The sequence below is a fragment of the Phoenix dactylifera genome, chromosome 12, assembly GCF_051530095.1.
Source record: "Phoenix dactylifera cultivar Ajwa chromosome 12, Ajwa_hap1_PhDact_Kaust_v1.1, whole genome shotgun sequence".
NCBI classification, from domain to species: Eukaryota; Viridiplantae; Streptophyta; class Magnoliopsida; order Arecales; family Arecaceae; genus Phoenix; species Phoenix dactylifera.
In genome coordinates this window covers 12112556-12131638 of record NC_143201.1, presented here as the reverse complement: position 1 = coordinate 12131638, position 19083 = coordinate 12112556, and the positions used below count along the sequence as shown (strand labels likewise).

At 37.1% G+C, this 19083-nt stretch overlaps 2 protein-coding genes across 2 annotated transcripts; one reads left to right on the top strand and one right to left on the bottom strand.

Moving 5' to 3' along the window:
* Positions 1–420: 420 nt before the first annotated feature.
* Positions 421–1694, top strand: LOC103721996 (small ribosomal subunit protein eS27y). The gene is made up of 4 exons (XM_008812400.6): positions 421–544; positions 853–954; positions 1080–1108; positions 1254–1694. The coding sequence occupies exons 1-4, from the start codon at positions 542–544 to the stop codon at positions 1378–1380; spliced, it is 261 nt and encodes an 86-aa protein (XP_008810622.1). The 5' UTR covers positions 421–541; the 3' UTR covers positions 1381–1694.
* Positions 1695–8358: 6664 nt separating this feature from the next.
* Positions 8359–19083, bottom strand: RBR1 (retinoblastoma-related 1). Its single transcript, XM_008812401.5, has 18 exons — positions 18606–19083; positions 18366–18470; positions 18138–18271; positions 17951–18047; positions 17828–17874; positions 15492–15690; positions 15281–15347; positions 14980–15159; positions 14668–14861; positions 13708–14584; positions 12701–12854; positions 12530–12602; positions 12268–12444; positions 12067–12186; positions 11844–11988; positions 11629–11741; positions 8837–8952; positions 8359–8743 (listed from the first exon to the last, which is right to left on the bottom strand). The coding sequence occupies exons 1-18, from the start codon at positions 18705–18707 to the stop codon at positions 8593–8595; spliced, it is 3051 nt and encodes a 1016-aa protein (XP_008810623.1). The 5' UTR covers positions 18708–19083; the 3' UTR covers positions 8359–8592.

The following is a 19083-nucleotide window of genomic DNA, read 5'->3' as shown; positions in this document are numbered from 1 at the left end:
AGGCCATGGCCGAAGAAATGCCGCGGCTCTATGCACATTGCTGAGACTTCTGTGCAAATTGTTCTTGATTTTTGCAAAGGACCTCTCACCTTCGATTTATCAATCAATTTGAAAGCTCAGATATTATTCTACTTATTATTTTCTAATGCAGTATGGATAAGAAGGTGAATAATGTCATATTGGCATTGTTTCTCTTAGTGAAAAAAAAAAATTGCAAATTGTTGGAAATTCAGGTTTCATGGGCTAGATCTGGCTCAGGCCAGGCCCAGTCCATCTTGACAGCCCCCTGCCGGACCACGCCTTGGTTTATTTCTTCGGAAAAGGGCTGGGCGCGGATGCCAGGATCACCTGGGCTGAACCCGACCCACGAATGTGGCCTCTAACGAACGTCTCAGATCATAACCATTTAGATCCTATGGTCGACGTTCGTTACTCGTCCTCCGTATATATCTCCGTCTCGCTAGGGTTTATCCTCTCCTTCCCTTTCTCTCAAGCATCGGCCGCTTCCAGGGTTTCGACGCGTCTCTAGGTTTTCGACAGGATGGTCAGCCTGCTCTTTCTCTCTCCTCGCCTTCGGATTTTCAATTGTTTCTGCATCTAAGGCTTTTAGATTTTTATCTGCTGAATCTGTTCTGGATCGGTTTCTATTCAATTGAATTCTTCTGCTCGTCTTCCAGATCTATTGCCTTATACCAAATCGATTTATAGGGCTTTAAATCTTAGTTTTGATCGTGTTTTAATAAGATGCTTTTGTTTTATCATGATTTCTGGTGGCTATGGGTTTTAAAGATCAAGTCCTTTACTTCTAATCTCCGTGGACTCAACTTTTTTATTAAATTTATTGGTGATTAGGTTCTTCCGAACGATATCGATCTGCTGAACCCACCAGCTGAACTTGAGAAGAGGAGGCACAAGCTAAAGCGGCTCGTGCAGTCGCCCAACTCCTTCTTCATGGTAATCTGACTTCCTAGCAATCAAATACTTGGGAGTGGGTATGTGTGTGTGTGTGTGTGTTTGTGTTTTGGATTAATTATTGTTTTTCTAACCATCTCTTCTTTGGTGTCTGTTCTGAATTGAAGGATGTGAAGTGCCAAGGTTGCTTCAACATGTAAGCCTTATTTTTGCCCTTTAAAGTTTGATTCTTTAGCTATAAAAGATGTGATCTTTCAAAAGAAATCAGTTTTTGAGTTATTAGATCTTGCTAGCTTCTGATGTTGTATCCAAATTTGAATATGTTTTGTTTGTTGTTGCAGAACTACTGTTTTCAGCCACTCGCAGACTGTTGTTGTCTGTGGTAACTGCCAAACAGTGCTCTGCCAGCCGACTGGTGGGCGTGCGAGGCTCACCGAGGGATGCTCCTTCAGGCGGAAGGGAGATTGAGGGTGGTCTGCTCTATCTCACTGTCTCTTTCTTTGTGATACCCCGAGGCTGTCAAAATGGAATCTGATCTTATGGTTTTAGTGATTAGAGTGTCGAATTATTTTTTCTCTTGAGCAGATGATTAAGATTATGCGGTAGTTGGTTGGTGATTTTGTTAGTCCAGGAATACTTTATATTTCTCAGCAATCTTTTGGCATATGAGACAACATTGATGGTGTTTAGTTCGAGTCTGTTTTTGGATTGGAATTCCATCTCTTGACACTCTTGTCAGTAAGTGGTATTATGTTTTCTATGACACAAATGCATGCAGTTAACTTGTTTGGCTTTTTTTAATGCAATCACAGTTAGTTATTTGTTGCTAGTTTTCTTTTTCCAAATCGAATATGGTGGGTGCAACTATTGAAGATCATTGTTAGGGATGTAATTCAATCTCTTATTTATTTAACTTGCCATTTGAATTTTCTAATTGAGGACCCTCTTGCGGAAACAAGTAATAGGTGTACTTGTTGTTTTATTTTATTTTATTTTTTGATATACGTTTTCATGAAGTTTGATCATGCCACCTTGCCTGAGGCATAACTTGATGGAGCGTAGTTTTTAGATATATCTGTTGTTGTCCTGATGTTTGTCATTTTATTCAAAATCAGCTCAAATCATGGGCATAAAGTTAGAGATTTTTCATTATATTGTTGAAACCTAAGTATTGTTTTCTGATGAAAACATTGTGTTAAATTCGATTTGATCAAGGGAAACATTAGAGGCTTCACGTGATTTAGAAGTTGATGCAATATGATCAACAAATTGACAATTTGTTTGCTGGAAAAAGGTTTTCTCCACCATTTTGGAGGTTATGTGGCCATGTTCTTATTTCCTTCCTCCATATGGCAGAGGATGCCTGTCCACACTATCTTATTTCTGTTTAACCAAGCTACTCCAAGCTATTTATGAGTGAAGAATAGGAAGCACATTGAATCTTTGACATGGTGAAATGCAAAAGGATCCCTGCAACATAGGGTACTGGTTGTTATCTTTCTTTGATAACACCATCTTCATCCGTCTGAGCTCAATTTACTCTTGGTTCTACTTTATTTGAAATGTTACATGAGGCCGTAACGTAATGGTGAATTCTTCAATTGACCATACGCTCCATGATTTGTCAACCCTAGTGGTCTATGACAAACATGGTCTTGATGTGAACATTATAGAGGAAATGGGCACATCTTTGTGGAAGAATTTGACATGTTTATGATCAAGCTCATGACCTTTTTATTTGTGAAGTTTATTAAAGTCCTTTCTATATTTTGGGTGAGACTGCTACTGAAATATGTAATATTTTGGTACGGTGATGTGTGATGGCCAATGTGATTATTTATCAACTTTTGGAGTTTTTCAAATCAAATTTCTTTTTAAAGTTTTGTGATTTTATTTATATTTTTGTGGAGTTTATGCTCAAGGAGCACCCAGCAATTAGGTGTGAATCGCATGATATAGCATAAGTATTTATCTGTAGAAAGGACGGTCCACTTATTGTATCCACAACTAAAATAATTGGTTCTTTTAGTATATTGTTAAAATAAGTTGGGTTCTAGTCATTAATGTTTCCTATCATTCCTGGGGCATGTAGTGTGCGAATGGAGAAAAGTTGCAGGAGTGCATGTTTTGTTCTTGCCAAACAATTCTGATGAATGATCAAAAGATTAGGGGCTTGGCGTTTGTTGCCGAGTTTTGTTCTTGGTTGAAACTTTGGCTTCATTTCTGTTTTTGACTGGAGCTGAATTGCTATCATCAGTTTTAGCCTATCTTTTAAGTTAAGAAACGAGTCAGAAAGGTTTAGTGCTGAGCCACATTTTGTGGAAAGGAATAGTCAGTCTTCTCTCAATGGCAGGAAAGAAGAAAATAGTTTGAGGTGCATAATTAATGACATTCTTTTTGCCAAAATTTAAGGGGAGGAAGAGCATATAGAACGAATCCATGTTAATTGTTTTGTGCTTCCAGAAATTGTAGGCATTGGATGGGCAAGGAAATGGTAGATAAGTGTTAATGCAGATATAGTTTGTGGGAGTTCAGGTAACTCCTCCTCCCTCCCTCCCTCTCTTTCCATCTCTTTCTCTCTCTTCCTCCCTCTCCTCCTTCCTCTCCCTCTCTAGTTTGATATACTCTAGCTCGGTGCTGTATATACCAGTACCATATGCAACCGGTCGCAGCTGGTATGAGCTCCATGCCAGTATAGGTCTTGGATGCTCTGATGGTATTTGGAGACCTATAACTCCAACGTGGACCAACTACTGGATTTGGACTTGCAAATCAATGCTTGGTTTCCAAGGACTGCTGTTGCAGCAACTAGCTTGCTAATATTTATTCCCTCGTAACTTTTGCCACTGTACTTCACTTGTTTAGTTGATCATGTATATCCCATCACCCTTGAAATGGAATTTGAGTTTACGCCCCAACTTCCCACTCGAATAAAAACCTACCTATGATCATTGAATCAAAGAAGAAATTTTGTATTCACACGAAAACTCTAGTCAAACAAGATTACACATTATAATAGAACCACCCAATTCCATATGTAAAATAGTATGCTCTCTGGGGCTAGTCCATAAGGTTCTACATGACTTCCAAAGGCCTTTATTAACAAAACATCGGAGTTGAGATCTGGGTCCCCATGTCAAAGAAAGATGCATAAGAAAGATGCGTATGTATGTAATTTTAAAGGAATATTTACATATAGCTAACTACTTTTCCAGCAACAAGAATTTGGAAGATATCTTAGATATCATGTTGCTCTGAATACACAGTTGGCAGTTGAAACCAAATAATTCATTATTGTCAAAACCACGATAAAGTACAAGAATTGAAGAAATGAATAATAGAGGCATCATAAATGCTCAAAATGACAAACAAATCCCTATCCAAGACATGATGTAATTTACCTAATCTTCAGAAAGAAGATTCCATGTGATGGAGTAGCCTCATCTCCATATTCAAATGACTGGCATTTACTTCCCCAAACCAGTCAAGTCTCCTTTATTTAGGATCTGCTGCCATCCTACTTTCCTACTCTCCAGCTTCTCTGAACTATATCCTTTACAAGGCATCTTCAATATATAGCTAGCGAGCTTCTGCTAGTCGTAAAAGTTTCATTGAGCATCGAAGACTTGTTTCCTTTCCTTTTTTGCTTGAAGTCCTCTTCAGCTCTTCTTTCAAAATAATTTTCTTTCCCTTCTTTTGCAGCTCTATGTCGGCTTTCTTTCTCTTTCCAAGGGAGTTGGAACTCTTAAGAGAGAGTCCTTAGGATTAAGAGGATATGGAGTTCTGAAGCTGCTAGAGGAGGGAAGGCTTAGGTTTGAAATGGAGGAGACGAGACGAGAGTCAGCTCAGAGGACAACTTTTAGAGTTTGTATTAAATAAACACCAAGGAGTCGACTCATAGCTATTTATACCCTAGAGACCGAATACGTTTCCCACAACATGAGAGTTGGCTCCGCTCAAGAGACCTACACCAGGAGTTGTCTCTTAACCTTTAAGAGATGGCACTCCAGCTCCTCTAGTAGTCTTTAGGAGATGCCTCCTTATTAGGAGTCAAACTCCTTAGAATAAAAACTCTTTGATTCTGATAAGGAGACTTCTCCAACCACCAAGAAGTCAGCTCCTGGGCCCTTAAGCCTTTAAATTTCAGAGAATCTTCGATGTTGAGAGGTCAGACAAATCTAGTTCCGTTCTAGTAATACTAAATCTATCTTCATTTAAAGGTTTAATGAAGATATTAGCTAATTGATTTTCAGCATTGACAAAATCAAGTACAATATTATCTTTCTGGACATGATCTCTTATGAAATAATATCTAATTTAATATATTTTGTTCTAGAGTATTGAATTGGATTTTTTGGTAGATTGGTTGCACTTATGTTATCACATTTTATGATAATATGATCTAATTTAAGTCCATAATCTTCTGGATGTTGTTTTATCCATAAGATTTGAGCATGGCAACTTTCAGCAGCAATATACTCAATATCAGCCATAGATAGTGCTACTAAATTTTGCTTCTTACTATGCTAAGAAATTAGCATTTCACTTAAAAATTGACAAGTTCCACTTGTATCATTTCTTATCTAACTTGCAGCCTACAAAATTAGTAATAGAATATCCAATTAGATTTAAAGTAGTGTCAACCTAAAATGTTTGATTCTGATGATACAAAATGTTTAAGAAAAAAGTTTACTAATTATCTATTTGAAGTATATAGAATGCTCACAGGATGCCAAGAAAATATTAATCCAAAACTCTAAATGTGGAAGAATAATATGCAACTTTATGAAGCTTTGAGCTCGAAATATACTCACCTCTTCCTCTTCCTAAGCTCACCAACCTCAGGACTTGACTTAGGCGAATTAAACTCAGAACAATCATGATATTCACCGTAGTAGTCAGTCTGCTTTTCAACTTCATTCAAAGCAGCAGCACAACTTGATTCTATACTCTCCCTCACAAGTAGTGGTTGCGCCCTCTGCACCTCATCAGCCCTATTATTGTTCCTATTCCTTGCTTCGTTCAGTTTGTCCCTCACAGCTATCAACTCATAATTAGTAGCTCAGCATCTGTATGATAGCCTTCATCACTCTCTTCCTCTTCACTGTCAGTAAGTTGTACTTTTCATTCTTAGAAGCTTCCTCAGCAACCCTTCGAGCCCTAGGTCAATCAAGGATTTTATCTTTTCCTTTGCTTCTCACGACTCGCTAACTTTGCTCGGCAACTACTTTGTTGACTTTGCTCGATAAGTCTTTCTCAATAACTTTGCTTTATCATCACTTCCTCTGCCCCCTACTGGCTTCTCACTGCTTCCGTTGCTTCTCACTACTTCCTGGCTTTGCTTCTCGCCACTCTTTTTTGCACGAGTTCGACTATTAGGTCTCTCTGACTGCTTCTCCTATGTCTTCATGCTCCACATAAATATGAAGCTATTCCCTTGCATCCAATGCAAGTTTTATTATTTCTTTAAGCTGTTTGTCTTCATATCTTCATTCCCGGATTTTCATTCAAATCAGACACCCTACAAAATAACCTTACAACTTTATCCTCATACAGCTTCTCCACCATATCCTGTAACTACTCATAAGATAAACTTTCTATGTCATGGAGCCACATGTCCTCCAACATATTCAACGCATCCACTCTTATTGACAAAATTGCCACCATGATGTACAACAATGGTTACAGAGTCCATTCTACATGACACAAAAAAAAATTAGTTGTTTACTGATAGTCTATGAAGCGGAGAGTCTTGCACAGCAAAGTATATCAAGCAATCAGAGAGAGTCTTCTAAGATAAAAATTAGCTGTTAACAGAGAGTCTATTAATAGCTCCTGTCTGGTTGCTATTATAGAGTCTATCACAGAGAGTCTATGAAGAGTCTAATGAGAAAGTTCGGTTGTTGTTGACAGCAAGGTACCTTTCTTGCTTTTTTTTGCTTCAGTAAGGTACCCTATCTAACTTCAGTAAGCAAAGTCTGGCTGTCTTCATTGGCAAAGAGACAAGCTACTTGATGATGCTGAAAATGGGTTCTATCAAACAAATACGTTCCATTAACTAGTTGGTCGTAGCAAGAGAGCAGAGACACGGCAAATGCGTTCCACTAAACATACCATAACAAATGGAATTATTTAATCCCACTCGGATCAAGTTTGACTAAACAAAGGCAAACACTTTGGGACCATATTCTATTAAATAACAAAACTTTAGCAAGATTTTGGGACCACATAGAGACAGAATAATAACAAACTTTTTGGGTCACTTTCTACTCACAATCACTAGCAATGATTGAAGTTAAGGCAAAATTTTCTTGTTCTTCCAATGGAGTGAGGGATGTAGGATGAAAGAATTATGGATCATGGAAAAAAATCTAAGGGAAAATAGATTAAAGTATAATACAAAGACATTACCTTCGTCGTCAAAATAGAGGGCTGGTCACCACAGCTCATCACTGGAGAGACACCACCACTCTTATGGCCATCGCCAGTCTCCAATCACCAGGAAGGAGAGACAGGATTTGGATGGGAATGGAAGTCCAAATCCTAACTGAAGAGGGATGAAAATGGAGGACAAAGGCTTGTCCACATCAGCCCCTCCTGCCACATTAGCAAGACACATGACATCACGTGACCACGACAGGCAAACAGAATTTACAGCTAGGGATCGAATTGAACAAATTTGAAAATTTGATAATTTAATTATACCAAATTGAAGTTCAGGACATTAAAATCTCCAAATAGTTCAAAATTTTTGGCATAATTAATCATATTTATTTATCAAGGCCTAACATAATCTATATAAGAAAATAAATTTCCCACTAGAATATTGAGATATAATGATGAAAATTAACTCGGAGAATACAGTTTAGGCTTAAAACATCATATTCTCACCAAATCTCATATGAAGGCTACTTGTGAGCAGCTTAGGTTCGACTTGTAATTTAATGAGCTGGCTCAAGTTTGACTCTATTACAAAATAATCCAAACTTGAGCTAGGCCTGATTTACCCGTGCTTGGCTAAGCTGCTGATTGAAGTGCTTGAATAGACACACGTGATGGAAGCGAACGTGAGAAGAGATCATGAAGCAGCGAGTGGAGAGAAAAAAAAGGACATTCAGAAATCTGCCATCGAGGCACTTCGATGAGATGGGTGAAGCCACCTTTATCGCTGTTGGATGGACCAGAGGATACTGATGGTTGCTTACGTGGTGACTTCGAATGGGAAACTTGGAACAAGAAAAAGAACATTCTGTGTCCATCCCTAAAACTGCTGTTGTAAGCATGGTTTTTCGAGGAAGCGCCAATGTAAAAAGTTTGCATTTTAGCTCAATGTAAGCCCCAAAATCTCCTACATAAGCGTCAATATAATAGCATCCCAGTTCTCAGTAACATCTGAACCTATGAGATTCTGGAGCCGATAATTCCATCAGCATCAACCAAGATCCAGGAAGCAACGGAAAGATTTATTAAATTACATTGGTTAAAACCGCACTTCCTCCTTGACATACGTTTAGAACTATAACATACGGCAAATGGGGACTTACGGGCAGTATATGGGCTTATTACTGCTCACATAATTCCCCATTCATTAAACTCATGTACAAATCTATCATAAGATTAGAAGCAACAGGGAGTAGCTGGTGAGAATAGGTTAGTTACAAAGAGGCATCCTCCAAACAATTAGGAGTCAAGCTGCTCACGTTTCACAGGCAGTTCCAAAATGGGAAAAGCAGGGGCAGGGGCAGAACTGCCATTCTGAGCTCCAAGACTCCCAGCAACAACAGAGTCACTAACCACATCGAAGTTTAGTCTGCCGCTGACCTTTCTCCCACTGTAGTAGAATTTAGAGCAGCAGGCATATGAGAATTATTTCTAAAGGAATATAAGCGATAGTTACGCGCATTTGAGTTTTTGGGTAACATACCTATTCAAGCGGTTGTTTATGGCAGTCAAATCTTTGGAAGGGCTCTGATAAGCATGAGTACTCTCACCAACACAAGCATAATAGCTCTTAGAGCTTGGTGAAAGCAATGCATCCATCTACCAATGCAAAAAATAGAACAAGTGGTATATACATAGACAATTCTAGAGTCTTTCATGTAATATATGTATATATGTGAGTGCGCACATGTGTATTTGTGTGTACGTATGTAGACACATATATATACACATACATAGCTATGCTTCTTAGTTTTCTGAGCATAAAAAAATGACATGCCGCTCAAATTATTCTCTCCTGAATCAATAGATTTCACTACTAAAGAAGCTTTAAAAAACTGATGAATTAGGGAAAGAAGAAATAACACTGCACATAGGCACTATAATGTAGGAATAAGAATTAGTGGGTATGCACCAAAGATATGGACCAGAACAAAGGAAAAGTGGCATTGATGCTCTATGAGGTAACAGGACATCATGTACCAAAACAAATGAGCTTCATCATTTATCATTGCTGAGAGAATCCCAGCACTGATATATATATATAGGGGATTGATAACCTACTCTCTGTTATGGTAGGTTATCAATCTACCCATTTTTCCGTAGACAAAAAATACCCTTAGTTTTTATAACTCTTAAGGGTATTTTATGTCTTTTTACACTCCCATATTAACTCACCCTCTCAACCTCCTAATTAATACTCTCTCCCTCTCTCCCCCTCTCTCTCTCCAGTATACATATATGTGTATACATATATGTGTATACATATATATATATATATATATATATATACATATATGTGTGTATATATATATATATGTACACATATATGTATATGTATGCATACACACACATACACATATATGTATATGTATACATGGGCATATATGTGTGTGTGTGTATATATATATGCATATACGTATGTATATATACATACATATATCTATCTATATATATACATACATCTATATATATACATGTATATATATATATCATATATACATATATATGTATATATATATTTGTATGTATGTATGTATGTTTGTATGTATGTTTATATATATATATATATATATGTATGTATGTATGTATGTATGAGAGAGAGAGAGGAAGAGAGTATTAATTAGGGGGTTGAGAGGGTGAATTAATGTGGGATTGTAAAAAGACATAAATACCCTTAAGAGTTATAAAAAGTAAGGGTATTTTTTGTCCAATGAAAAATGGGTAGATTGATAACCTACCATAACAGAGAGTAGGTTATCAATCCCCATATATATATATATATATATATATATATATATATATATATATATATATATATATTAACATGAGTGAAGCTCATGCACACAGTCCATTGTATACATTGAACATGATTCAACTTAATTATTGATACAAGTGAATTATAGCAATAAGCCTAGAGACTTTGAACCTTCAAAAACAGGATTATTCATAATTCTTTATGTATTTCTGCACTTACTTCAGGACTAAAACTCTAATTCCATATCACTATTTTTTTTTTATGATTCCACACCACTAATAGCTTTGTTTGGTTCCTTCTATTTTAATTATATGATTAGAATTTTATTGGTCCACTCAATTCTTCCCCTAAATGGGAGAAGATACTTATCCATTGTCAAGAGGGTTATCTGCATGGATATTACTTTGAAACTACTGGGGTCATGCTTGCAGGAAAATTTCACTTTTATACAAGCAATGACGCACAAATTCATCATTTTTTGAAGACAACATAGATGAAATAATTAATTCACTCTGCCACAGGCTATTTTGAATTACTTTATCATCCTACACTAAAACCTTCACAAAGATCAAAGAGGAATGTAGCCATCATTTTATCTTAATTTTCTGCAGGAAGTGGAGAGTAGGTTTCTATTAAACCTTCTTCACTCACAAAGTAATTTGATGTTTCAGAAATGATCCCCTAGCAGATCATGATTACTATTTTTGCCTGTCATAAGAAGAATCTCTGCAAGAAGTTCATAACACTAATCCGCGATTGCAGAGGGCATATATAGTCGTTTGGCTAAGGCTAGCATACCTTAGCAAGAAGAAACAACACTGTAGTCTGTACTTCCTTACAATTTTTAAGAATGACCATTTAAATCATCAGAAAGCAATTTGATGTTTCAGAAATGATCCCCTAGAAGATCATGATTACTATTTTGCCTGTCATAAGAAGAATCTCTGCAAGAAGTTCTAACACTAATCCCCAATTGCAGAGGACATATATAGTCCTTTGGCTGAGGCTAGCATACCTTAGCAAGAAGAAACAACACTCTAAATCATCAGAAAAGGAACTCTAAATCTCCCCCCACTACTATTGGTCAAGTATTTTCTTCATTTACTCAGTCAGAAGCCAATGGAAATGCACTTTAACTCTCTGACTTACAAAAGTATATGAATTGCACAAATGCACAGACCTTATAAACATCACAGATATATAGTTTTGTACCAAATATAATGAGTACTTGTATGGCCATCTTAATCTATTGCTTTTGTATTGATTATATAATGCTGGCACCAGTTCAAACATAGCTCAATTTGTAATCCTAACTCAATAGAGAACACCAGACAGCTGCTATACGACATTTTACGCTTTTCCCAAACCTTTATCATAACTGTTGCCTATTAGTTTAATAAAACTGTTCCATTATTTCCAGAATAATAAACAAGTCAAATGGAAATGCACCAAATAACCAGCCTACAATAAGATTATAAAAGTTTAGTAATTCTATCATAAAGCAATCGAGTAAGACATACCTTTGATGATCGCAAAGGAGAAACATATACATTATGAGCAGCAGAAACCTTCTTTGGGGACATATCCGGAAGATTTGGGAAAGGAGACAACCGAGGTGATCCTGGAATTTGACCTGTATGATACAGAAACAAACAGGAAAAAGAAAAAGCAGTAGTTTGCAGGCCAAGCTGCACTTATAACAAAATATTCATAGTTAGAAGCAAAAACAGCATACCGTCAGCATTATTGTTATCCTCCGGAGACTTTTTACTTTTTTGAGCAACTCCAGCAGGTCCTAACTCCACCAACAAAGGCTTGACTGAAGGAATAAATACCTCATTGTAAAAGGTGATAATATCAACATGCTCCTGTCCTGTTTTCTGTTTAAATATTGAATTAGCTTAGAAATATGATAAAAAGAACTGGCATTAAAAGGAAGCTTAGGTAAAGCTTATTACTCCATTGTGGCTTGTTGATGGCCAATGAACAAAGACGCTGCGGAAAACCTGAGGTTTACATTGTGGTTGCTTTCTATAGTTGTAAATGATCTCCTTAAAGGTTAGAGTCATTTGAGAAATCTGCCAGCAAAAACATATGCTTAGAAAGAAAATATGGCAGTACAAATAACAGTGACATCTGGAACCATTATCAGAGTATACCTTAGCAACCCCATAAAAGCTGCATAGGATAATTTGATCAATATGTCGATTAAAAAATAGCGCAGTCCGTTGACTAAGGATTTGTTGGATTAGACAGTAGACCCGCTCCAAAATTTGCTGAGGTAGTTGCAGCCTTTCGCATAAGCTTCTGATTCTAATAGCAGCCAACTTTACAATCTACAAACAAGAAAAATAAATTTCCAGATTTAAAAGGGTAAACAATTTAGAATTTTTTTTATAAGTTCTAAAACACAAATTTTACCTTATTAAAAAAGATATTGATCCCTGTCTCAGCACATGTTTCCCCTCCTCCTGCAGGGTTTGGCCTTGTTGGACTGCAGACATGACAATCAGATTAGAAGTTCATCATATTTTTAGTGTTCTTTAAATTCCAGATAATGAACCAAACTAGCAATAAAATGGAAATCTCAACCTTGCAAAAGCAGATTGAAGAGGTGGTAAGTTTGATTTAAGATTCAAAGTCAATGTACGTTCCTTCACTGGTGATGTAAAGGAATTACGCTCTACCAACACACTCCTATATTCACTGCATGCTCTCTTCGGAGACACAGCATCTCCATTTTGATCTGCAACAAAATCAATGAGTTAATAACAGAATCAGTGGTTTAATAAAGACAGAAATGAAAGATTTGGAGATGATTAACCTGAAGAAAACAAAGATAAAATGGTACTAGTAATTATGAAATCAGTATGCAGCACAAGTAAAGAATGGGGTTTCAATATTTGGTAAATTATTTTGAAACAATATAAATTTAAAAGATATGAAGTGTTATTTTGAGAAGCTTTTTGGAGTATGAAAACATAATTACAAATTTACAATCAAACAGTAATAGCTATAATTTGCTAAATCAATTAAACAGATAAGATAAAGTTTCTTGTTCCTCAAGTGTTCTGCTACGGTGTGATTTTAAGATCTATAACAGTTCTTACCTAAATATAACATGAATCACGAGCCCAAGTTACATGCAGCAAATTCTAGAAATTAACAATGTTGATGCAAAGAATTTCCACTACAGCCCCTAAGTGAATCATATGGAAGATTCATGCATACATAACATACACAGGCAATCCAAAAAAGGTTAATTGAAATATAATATGGCTTCAAACACGAGCAAATGGATAATTATACAGTAGAATCCACTGTTATCAAATGGATAATGTTTTATTTAGTTGCTGTCATTAGATGAATGATTTACATCTCTGGTCCTGTATTCTGTTTTAGAAACACATAATTCAACATGTAAGTCAAAGGGTCATGATTCAGCTCTGGTAAATATTTGAACACATGCAGTAATACAAAAGAGTGTTTAAGAAATAGTTGCCACAACCTTTGGGATAAACCATATAAAATAATTTCTGATGTACAAAATTCTTTATTTAGCAATGACATGTGACTTCCAGTAATGGGTTAAAACAAACCTGGTGAATGTTCATGCTTCTGAAAAGGAAGAGGAGGCAAGCCTCCAGTTGAAATATTATGATGCATTGCAATGGCATCAAGAGATGGCATTGGCTCTGCTAATAGTCCCAAACGGTTTATTTCTGCAGCAAGAGTTGGCCTTGCTATGATCAAAGAATTGTACATTGATGACCCTTTTTCCCATGCCATGCTTTCTAGGAGACGCTCTTCCAAGGAATTTAAATGTCGTTTCAACTCTCTCGGAAGTGTTTCTTCATGTCTCACGAAACTCTCTATCACCTTGCTCAAATCAAAAGCTGTTATCCCTGTTTTTTCTAGAACAGCAGGAAACATCATGGTAACTGTTTTGTGTGTAGCCAAAACTAGCTCAGCCGAACAAGCAAGCATGCAACGATGAAACCGATCATTTGATAACAGTGAAGTGAGATTATTGCCATTCAATATATGTGATTCTGCTCTACACATTGTCTCCAAAACCCTATAATATAACTTCATGGCTTCCACTTTTCTCTGCTCTGCCCATATACTGTCCATCCGGTTTACACTCTGCAGGTTTCCAGAAATACACCGCTCGCCGAATGAAGTAGTTGGAAATATTGCCCCCAATATTATGCTTGCCCTACGTGTAACATCAGTTGTTACATCCCTGTCACATGAGGAAAAGAAGCGCAGAAGCTCTGTTGAAGGTCTCGAAAGAAGAGGAGAGATAATGTTCCGAAGCCACTTTGCAGTCGTCATAGCAGTGCTCACTGGTGTAATGGGAGCCATCTTAGAATTACTGACAGGATTTCCATTTACAGGTGACACTGGAGAAAGTGGTGGAGACATTGGACTTGTTATTGATTTTGCTGGCGAGGCCATTGCATCATATTTCCGCTGCATTAATATAACATGAACCATGAATAAAGCAATCCAGTCAACTGTGAGGGTCATAGTTTTGCATGGAAACAGTGAAATACCTTCATGCCACATATGTTAATGGAACCTCCAGATAAGCTCCCAGTACCAAGTAAACTGTCCTCATCATTAACAAACATGCGTTCATCCAGCTCACCTTTACTATTGATTGCATCATCATAATCGTTCTCCAAGATAAGTATACTTGAATGCAATGAATTTTCCTCCAGAAGATCCTCAAAATAGATCAAACCATCTGTAGACAAAATGATACTGGATTTGGTATAAAGCAAGAAAAAGAAGTTCTAAAGTTGAAATATAAATCTCATGGGCAAATATGATTTCTCTTAAAAAATACAAGCTAATTCTTCCACCTGTGTTGATGTAAGCTAGATTTTCCCTTTCACATTCTGAAGCTGCACATGGTTTCTTCTTTAAGATATCCACTATCAAATTATTAGCCTTCTCCATCACTCTCCTCAACTCATCTTCTGAGGTGTGATATTTGTCACAAAGAGAAGCTAGAAGGTCAACACCCTTGTCCGTTCTTTTAGCTGAGCCAAAGCAGTATACCATATCCACCAGTTTGCAATGTATTAGCAACAACATATAACATCCGAGTACCAAAATTAGAAGATAGATATACAAATTGCCAACTCATGAACAGTTAATTACCAAAAAGCAAGGAATCCTGAATATGAAAATTCCTGAAGCGCACAGGAATGTGAAGGATGAGTATGGCCTGCAAGAAGATCCAGAAATATGAGCAGCGCACAGGTTAACAAAACTTGGTCCAAATTTTGCCAATGACTGACAACAGAGAACGGATTGAAAAATGCTTGTATTAAAATGAGCTGGATATTCCAGGGTATGTAAAAGAACTAACCAATATAGAGACTAATCCATTTGTACAGGTCACTAGATCCTTAAAGCGGCTGAATGCATGGATACGGAGAGCCAAAAATAGTAGCCATCCAAAGCGATGGTAGTCAGAAACATATCCCATGCTGTTAGAAACTACAGAATGCTGACCACTGCTTGCATCATTTGGCAAGAATAACTCCTGATATGCACGTTTGTAGTACCTGGTGGGAAACAAGATGTTCATAAGACAATTTTATCATAATTTATATCAATCAACAGTTATCTTATGAAAAGTAAGTTATTCAACAATACAGAGCACTCAAAGAGGAGTTCTCAAGCATAGTTCAAATTGTTGCAACACAGATGATTCCAGAATGCACATCTAATACATCAAACTGGGTCCCTAACAACTAAACTAGACATTAGCATGCTAGGAGATTTCATAGATACAATGCTATGTAAGAAGTAATTATTTGAATGCAAATTAGCAATGAAAGTTTACAGCCATCTATTCAAAAATGGCAGCTCAGTGCATGAGGCACCTGCCATCGCAAGGTGTAGGGAGGATGTACGCAGCCTTACCCCCATATGGCTATTTTTATGTGTTTCAAACCCATGAACTCTAGGTCATAATGGAACAACCTTGCCATTACGCCAAGGCTCACCCAATTAAGCCATTTGCTTATAAACTCTAAAATAACAAGGAGCAACTACTAGGTAGAAATTGGTATCAGCAAAAGGATCAATTTCTAGCTTTAGCATTAATAATTTTATTAAGATTTCCATGCAAAACAAAAAATGCCTTTCATAGAACAACATAGCTATCATCAAAATTTTGGCAGTTCCACTTTTATAGGTGAATTGCAAGTTCATCCTTCAGCTTCATGTTGCAACTACTTATCACAAAGAACAATTAATTAAAAAAAAATGCACCAATGCAAGCAACAAAAAACTTCATATATGCTATATACATAACAGCCCTTGGTAGGTACATTGATTAGCAAATATTAGAGTGAGGAGAAAAAAGGTATATGCTGATCACTCTCTGAATTGCTCACCCGCCGCAGCAGCTCACTGAATTTAAAAAAGCTATGCTAAACACCTTCTGAATTAGAGATAGACAGAATTCATGTCATAGTATAGGCCTCTCAGAGAGGCCAAGTTCTCAGCATATCGAAATTATCATAGCATTTACTTATGGTGGACAAGTAGAAAGGTAGTGAATGATGAATTCAACTATGACATTGAAGTTTTATAGTCAGTAATATAATATAAGGATCTTCTTAAAAATCTAGGATTTAAATATTATAATTTTTTGGATACTTGAGTCTCATAATCATAATTCTATTACAATTTGAGAGCATTTAAGACTTACATGCTTCCTCTTCGTGTTTTTGGAACGAAGTTGGTTAAAATTAGTTTTGTCAAAAATGGTTGAAATTCCATGTAAGTTATTTAAGCTCCAACTCATTACCATTTCCAAGGAAACCGAAGGAACAGCAAAATTTTGAGTTTATTTTGAATTCCTTATTTTTTCTTATGTATTGTCATCTTTGTTCTCAAATATAGGCTCTCGTTGGCTTGAAGAGCTTCCCCTACAATTGTCGGTTTAAACGACTCTGTACTTTCCGTTTTAGCTGATCAAGATCTACATCAGATACCAACCATGAAGATATAATTCACTATAAAATATACATGTTCTACACCTTTTAGGATGGCATCTTTTGGATTGCTGGTTGATTTTAACACATGGAATTATAGAAACACCCAAAACCAAACATCAGAAAATGGGATAACTGCAAAGGCAATAAGGAAAATTTCTTTTCCTAGTGCAACCACTAGAGAACAACTAGACATTTGAAATGACTATAGTAAAGCCTTTACGGAAGATACTTAAAATCAAAGTGAAGCGATTATAGAGTAAGCATGAAAACCAGCACAGAGTAGTCTATTATGACCCTAGTTAAGAATTAAGAACTCCAGACATCCGTACTTAATGCAATCTTTGGTTCAGTTTTCAAGCGAAGTAACAAACTAACAGTATTCTTTAAATTATTGAAAAAATCTAGAACCATTCTACTAATAATTTATTTAAATCTAGGATTCAGTTATTTGATTTTTTTTGCTGTACTTTTGGCAACTCCGTACTTCTTTTTGGTTTCAGATATTTTCCTCTGACCATACTTAATGCCAACATCAAACATGTGACAATGATTTTCAGTATTGAAAATAGGCCAATGACAAAACTGCTGGCACATGTTACAGAATATATGCAGTCTTAAAATTTCAGTTTGCAAGCTACTAAAAGACAAGCAACTAGCCCCAATAGCAGGGAAAATCATCCCAGTAATTTTTTACCTGCTTAGAAGACTCAAGTGGACAATGTTTGCCTGTAGTTCCTTCAGCTAATCACAATAATGAGTCAGTGACAAAAATTTAAGAGAAGAGGTCATGGATAAAAATGACTTCTATTTTCAATACCTCAAGCCTCTTCTCCCAATCTGATCCATATAGACCAGTTAAAATATGACCAGCCTTGAGACAAAACTGCGGTATCTCCTTGAAGAAATCCACAACACTACAGATTCAAAGAAAAAAGAAACTGATTGATCCAAACCAACCCTGAGGCAAAAAGAATTAAATGGAGAAATAAAAGAAATGGGCTTACTTCATTTTAAGAACCCTCAATATCCTACAAAGAGTGATACCGTTTTCTTCCTTCTCCTGCTTACCTCTCCCCTTGCTTAATCTTGTTACACAGTACAGAACAAACGCCGACCAAAACCTTTCAATCTCCTCAGGCTTGAAGAGTGGAGAGGACAGAAAAAGAAGCAATTTTGACATCAGATCATGATCTAAATAAGCTCAAAAATTACCACAAAACAAAAAAAATTACCGATCCACTTCCGATTGCTGACATGTTCGCTAAGAGGATGTGCTTGCTTTCTCTGAACAAAACCATCGCCTGCCTCATCGTGCTCTCGTCAAGAGCCAGCTTGCTCTGCTCAACAGGTCAGCCGTCTCAGATCACACACGGAAAAGAGCACAAAGGGACAGAGATAGAAAGTGTATAGAAAGATAGAAAGGGAGAAAGGGCTCCAGATCAAACAAAAGGACCCAGAGACTATATGAAAACCTTGCAGACATCGGCAAATCGGGCTTCCATAGCTCCGCCATCATCCGAAGGAAAAGAAATCGACGGCTTCACGTCCTCCATATTCACAGAAGCTTGGCTCATGGATTCAAACCACCGTTGCCTCAAACCCTAGCCGATCTATCATCCCTTTCCTAATCCCCCAAGGTGAGAACCAGGGAACCCCCTAGAGATCCAACAACAAAGAGGAAAGAAAGCTTAAATACCAGCAGATCTCGCCCAAATACCTCTCTTCCCTCCTCAATCCTCCCGATTCACGGCCGATAGGCCGCCGGAGAGCGCCCGAAGAACCCGATCTGCTGCAGATACGGCGGCGGAGGCGGCGGATCGGATCCAAACGAGGCTAGGGTTTTGGGGAGATCGTTGGAGTACTCGCAAAACCCTCTTTTTTTCCCTCCCTCTCTCTCTTCCCCCTCTCACTTCCCTCCCTTTTTTTTTTCCTGCCCCGTTTTATATTCCC

What these genes read in the sequence shown, in the direction of transcription:
- RBR1 (XM_008812401.5), bottom strand. Translation starts at nt 18,707, where the DNA reads ATGAGCCAAGCTTCTGTGAATATGGAGGACGTGAAGCCGTCGATTTCT. An exon ending in TCAGGATTCCTTGCTTTTTG is followed by an intron (nt 15,160 to 15,280) that starts GTAATTAACTGT and finishes GCTTTGGCTCAG; the next exon opens with CTAAAAGAACGGACAAGGGT. An exon ending in GCTTTTATGGGGTTGCTAAG is followed by an intron (nt 12,187 to 12,267) that starts GTATACTCTGAT and finishes TTTTGCTGGCAG; the next exon opens with ATTTCTCAAATGACTCTAAC.
- LOC103721996 (XM_008812400.6), top strand. An exon ending in CGCCCAACTCCTTCTTCATG is followed by an intron (nt 955 to 1,079) that starts GTAATCTGACTT and finishes TCTGAATTGAAG; the next exon opens with GATGTGAAGTGCCAAGGTTG. An exon ending in TGCCAAGGTTGCTTCAACAT is followed by an intron (nt 1,109 to 1,253) that starts GTAAGCCTTATT and finishes TTGTTGTTGCAG; the next exon opens with AACTACTGTTTTCAGCCACT.